The sequence below is a fragment of the Drosophila bipectinata genome, chromosome 3R (assembly GCF_030179905.1).
Source record: "Drosophila bipectinata strain 14024-0381.07 chromosome 3R, DbipHiC1v2, whole genome shotgun sequence".
Classification (NCBI taxonomy): Eukaryota; Metazoa; Arthropoda; class Insecta; order Diptera; family Drosophilidae; genus Drosophila; species Drosophila bipectinata.
In genome coordinates this window covers 19,749,501-19,754,831 of record NC_091739.1, presented here as the reverse complement: position 1 = coordinate 19,754,831, position 5,331 = coordinate 19,749,501, and the positions used below count along the sequence as shown (strand labels likewise).

The 5,331-nt window shown below is 50.4% G+C and overlaps 1 protein-coding gene across 1 annotated transcript; it reads left to right on the top strand.

The window, feature by feature from the left end:
• The first annotated feature begins 259 nt into the window (after nucleotides 1-259).
• Nucleotides 260-4,865, top strand: LOC108127883 (zinc finger protein 845). Its single transcript, XM_070280824.1, has 3 exons — nucleotides 260-1,387; nucleotides 1,669-2,149; nucleotides 2,209-4,865. Exons 1-3 carry the CDS (start codon nucleotides 660-662, stop codon nucleotides 4,756-4,758), a joined length of 3,759 nt encoding a protein of 1,252 aa, XP_070136925.1. The 5' UTR covers nucleotides 260-659; the 3' UTR covers nucleotides 4,759-4,865.
• The last annotated feature ends 466 nt before the right edge of the window (nucleotides 4,866-5,331 follow it).

Here is a 5,331-nt window from a genome sequence, read left to right as displayed (position 1 = left end):
CATGCTCTAAAGAGCTGGATTTTTATTTCAAGAGGAATAGGAACCTGGGGGTTTTAGGTTTTCAAGAAGATTTTATATTATTGGAGAAAATGGCCACCACTTTGGGGTTTGTCCGTTGTAGGATTGATCTACGATGTACTTCTGTGCCATATAAGCTTCTTTAAAATAAGATAAACTGCATAATTACCCTTTTACCCCCCAAGAATAATTAATTTTAAATTTCCCGCCCGGAAGTATAGTTTACATCTGTTTCCAACACTACTATCTGGCAACTCTTTTAAGTGTTGCCAACTAAAACTTAAACTACCTTTAGCAACACTGCTTTGGAGGTCGCATCGTGTAACCTGCAACACTACACTGTTCACAAACAAAATGGCTCTGATTTTTGCAAACTAAAGAAATCGCAATTTTTCCGGCGTCGCAGTGGGCCAAATTATTTATAATAAATCACACAATGTGCCAAGTTCGCCTGTGAGCCAACGGAAAAAATGCATCTGGACGCAGCGATCCCGGTAACCGCAGCATAGCCCCATGAAAAGTGAACAGCAGCCAGCCGACTCGGCCAATTTGTGGCTTTTGTAGGATACGAAAACTAGTTCTCACAGACGCACACATCCACAGACACTCGCCGCAGCCTGTCGAAAGTGCCTTCCCCAAAAATGGAAGGAATGGATCTGTGGACCTCGATGTTCTCCTCTGATTTCGATGAGGCGGAGGATGGAGTGGAGGGAGATGTTGGTCTGGAGGGGGAGGATGGCGAGCAGTACGGCAATGGAAATGGAAATTCGGATCTTTTGGATGCCGACATGGGCGATGACGACATCCTGGATGGTGAGGAAGAGGACAGGGAGGAGGAGGAGGACGAGGACGATGGTGAGGGGGAAAATAGAGGAAAAGGCTCCGATCCGGACGATGATGCCATCTTCGACTTTGAACTGCAGCCCATGATTAGCTTGTCGGAGCAGCCGGAGCAATCCTCCTCTTTGGACGACGCTGAGGCCACAATGCGAGGGCAGTCGGTGCCCGGCTCCCAGGGACGTAACCCGAATGTAGGCTATCCCCAACGGCCAACTACCTCGCAGATCAATGCCACGGATGAGCACGGAGTGCCCATCAACTATGAGCTGGGCGTTGTCTACATCTGCCCTGCCTGCGGCGCGGAGTTCCGGCAGCAGGACCACTGGAAGCGACACATGAACCAGATGCATCGGTACAACACCTTGCGCGGCCTCAACTTTTTGCCGGTGGACAAGTTGTATCATCGCTGCCAGGAGTGCCACAAGCGGATTGCGATGCACAGTCGAGAGAATCTGCTGAAGCACAAGTTCACCCACTTGCCGTACAGGTGTACCAAGTGTTACATATGCAAGCGGGAATACAAATACAGGTGGGTCTGATCTGGAAGGTAGTTTCAATGATGGATTAGATACTCAATGATGAACTATACTATAGTAACTATTATTTATAATTATTTCTGGACAAGAATGGGTGTAACCATGTCGTTCTTTAATTATTGACTAAACAACCAACCCAATAAACAAGCTGCCATAGAAACGATTGTATCCCCAGGCAGATCCTTTAGTTTCCTTAAGAGACCATAGTGGAAGTTCCCAAAGTTCCCTTAAAACTAGCATTTTTTAATATAACTTTTATTTTTTATACATCCAGGCAAGATCTTATGGTGCACTTGAGGTTAGTGCACTGCGAGGAAGTCGTGGCCATGATGCGGGGCGGCTACAATGCAGCTGGCCGAAAGACCCGGGTCCGGGAGTCCCGCACCGAACAATTGCAGAGGGAGGAGGCCTTGCGCGAGGACGGAGAGTTGGATCGCATTGAGGTGCGCAACGAGGTGCTCGAACCGGACGCCGATGAGTCGAGTGTTTTGGAGCATTCAAAGCAGTCACTAGTCGCAGAGGAGGTACCTCCTGCCAGCAGGAAGAAGAGACCCGAGGAGGAGGGCGATGAACTAATACTCGCTGCAGAGCTGTGCGAGGACTACATTCATTTCATGTGTCCGGATTGCGGTTACGAGTGCGACAACCTCAGGCAGTGGCGCCAGCACATCGAGTTTGTTCACGACTTTGTCAGCAGGCGGGGACTTAACTTCCGGAGCAGTGACATGCAGATGCAGTGCCTCGAATGTAAAAAGGTGAGATAGGTCAGATGTTCATCTAAAGATGAAACTAAGATCTCCATTACTTCTTGCAGATTGTCTCCCCCAACACCATTAAAGTATTGCGAGCGCACAAGTTCAGTCATTTATCGCATCCGGAGTGGATGCACTGCAAGCTCTGCTATAAGGGCTTCTCGGACCACGACGCGATGGTGAAACATCTGCTGAAGGAGCACCACCTGGACACTCTAATGCCAGAGCGAACCGGCCAAGCAGAGGACGGAGAATTCGATGGCGGTGGCAGAAAAGGAGAAGGAAACGGGGATGCATTGGACGACGAGTCGCCCTACTTCGCGGATGCGCCTAGACGCGGTGGACGCATCAGTAGCGACGACATGTACGAGCCCTTTATAGACTATCTGTGCCCGCAGTGCGGCAAGGAGTTCCGCGAAAAGAAACACTGGCGCACCCATGTGGTCATGATGCACGGAATGAACGACCTGTCGAAGCTGAACTTCAATGTGATAGACGAAAGAAAGCTGAAGTGCCTCGAGTGCGACAAAATCATTACCAATGCCTATGGCATCCAGAATGCGCAGCAGCACAGGATCACCCACTTGCCGTTCAAGGCCTACGCCAGGTGCACCAAGTGCCACAAGTCATACACGGACAGAAAAGGTCTGGTCAAGCATCTGGCCACCTACCATCGCATCAACGACATGCCACGCAGATCGACAGGCGGTAGTTTGGGAGGGGATGCTGGTGGCGGGGGAGACTCGCTTCCGATGCCCCAGGCTCCGAAGCAGCCTCGCAAGCAGATCGTCACGGTGGCCAATGAGACTTACGAGATCATCTACCTGGACGACCATGAGCCAGTCATCGAAGAGGACAACGACTTTGGGGAGCAGATGCAGGCGGAGGAAGAGGAATTCCTCCCAGCCACGATTGCCCCGCCGTCGCCTCCAATGCTGCATCCAGCACCCGGACAAAACGATGGGCATCGCTACAAGTGCATCCACTGCGGCGAGGCCTTCGCTTCGCAGGCAGCCGTTAAGCAGCACAGAATCGATAAGCATTTCAAGATCCGCAAGAGGTTGCGCAGCCACCAGCCCACGCAGAACACGGACACGATCGCTCCCTTCCCGACGGTGGAGCAGAACTACATCTTCCTGTGCCCCTCCTGCGGCATGGAGTACAAGACCCAGTTCGAGTGGCGGCGCCACATCAACGACGTCCACAACTTCGACAAGCGCGAGTATCTGAACATGCAGCAGCTGGACAAGTACCGCTATCAGTGCACCCAGTGCCGGGACGTCGTGAGCAACTCGAAGCTCAAGGGCCTGCAGGACCACCACTTCCGCCACTTGCCATACCGCTTGTACTTGAAGTGCCTCATTTGCGGTACCTGCTACAACCACAAGCCGAACATAGCGGCGCATCTGCGAGCGCGTCACAACATCTTCGAGAGGGGGGCGCCCGTTATGGTGACCAAACCCAGCAAGCAAATGAACCGATATCGGGAGATGGACAGAGAGAAGACTTTACCTCCGTCTCCGATACCGGTTCCCGACTCTCCACCCAGCTGTTCGCCCTCCTTCTCTGGGGCTGCCATGAGTCGCACACTGAAGCCCCAGCCGGGGGCGTTGCCCGTTCGACCCGCTGGTCTAAACACCCTGGAGGATAGCATCTCGTATCACAATGCCGTGGACTTGGACTTCATCACGTACTTCTGCCCGAAGTGCAACCAGAACTTTGACTCGCACGCCTTTTGGCGAAAACACATCGTGGAGAAGCACAACTTCAACAGTCGCGAGGGCCTGAACTTCCGGCAGCTGGATAACCACCACTACCTTTGCTTGGAGTGCTACAAACGGGTGACAGTCACCCACACAAAGGGTGCTATCGGGCAGTTGCAGTCGCACAAGTTCCGCCACCTGCCCCATCGCTCCTTCAAGTGCTTGACCTGTGGCGGGGAGTTCGTGCGCAAGCAGATGTTCTTCAAGCATCTGAACCGGGACACCAATCGCTGCGACAATCATCAGCAGCGGGAGCTGGACGACGACGAGCAGGAACACGACCAGGAGCAGGAAGGAGTGGTCTCTGTCAGGTCCATGTACCAGCTAGCGTGTCCCCAGTGCGGCGATGGCTTTACCACGGTGAAGAGAACAGCATGGAAGGAGCACATCAATGTCTACCACAGTCTCACTAAGCTAGACTTGCTGCACATGATCAAGGTGGATGTGGATCGGTACCGCTGCAACGACTGCAACGAGGAGATTGGGACAAACCGACTGCGAGAGCTTCAGCACCACCGGTACCAGCATCTTCCCCACCCTGCCTATGTGCGCTGCAAGTTGTGCGACAAAAATGAAGTCGGCTCGGAATCAGGAGGCGGCAGGCTGCACAGCCTGCAAGACCTAAAACAGCACATCCTGAACAGCCACCCGGCAGCAAAGGAAAAGGAATCTATTCTAGCCAAGATCCGCGAGCATATGCAGCAGGAGGAGCAGGAAGACGTAGTGCCAACTGTAGAGGACGAGGACAACCAGACTGGTCACGATTCAGGACCATATATGCCATTGCCTCCGCACCTGCTGGATGACGGGGATGATATGGACTTTGAGGATCAGTATCTGCTGGGATAGGATGGGGGAATCTATTGGAATCTTTTAGTGTGTTAGTCCATTTTGTGTTAAAAAGTAACTGATTTCTTATATAATTGTAATATTACCATTTTATTTGGTACAACTGATTGATTTTAGAATTGTTTTTAACCAGTCTCTTGTTTTTAAACCGATTTTATTTCCCCTCCGAGCTATTATTTATAGTTGATATTGTAAGTCAAGCCCAGTTCCACTTCCATAAACGCGAACTTCCAGTGGTCGAACAGAATCGAATGCCTCCATACCCCATTGGAGGGAGGCACACACTTTCATGAGATTAAGAATAGTATTCATAGAATTTACTATATACACCTCCTAACTCATAATTTCGATTAATATCTCATCGTGTATCTCAAGGCGGCCCATTTTCATTAATAGTTTATAAGACTAGCTATTTATTTTGCAGCAAAGTAAAAATGATATTATTCGAATGAAAATTATGAAATTATAACAAAATATTGAATTCTTTCAGACAGAGCTGCTCTCTGGAAAAGCATTCGGCTCGCTGTTTTAGAAATGTTAATAAATAAGATAATTATCTTGATAAAAAAATTA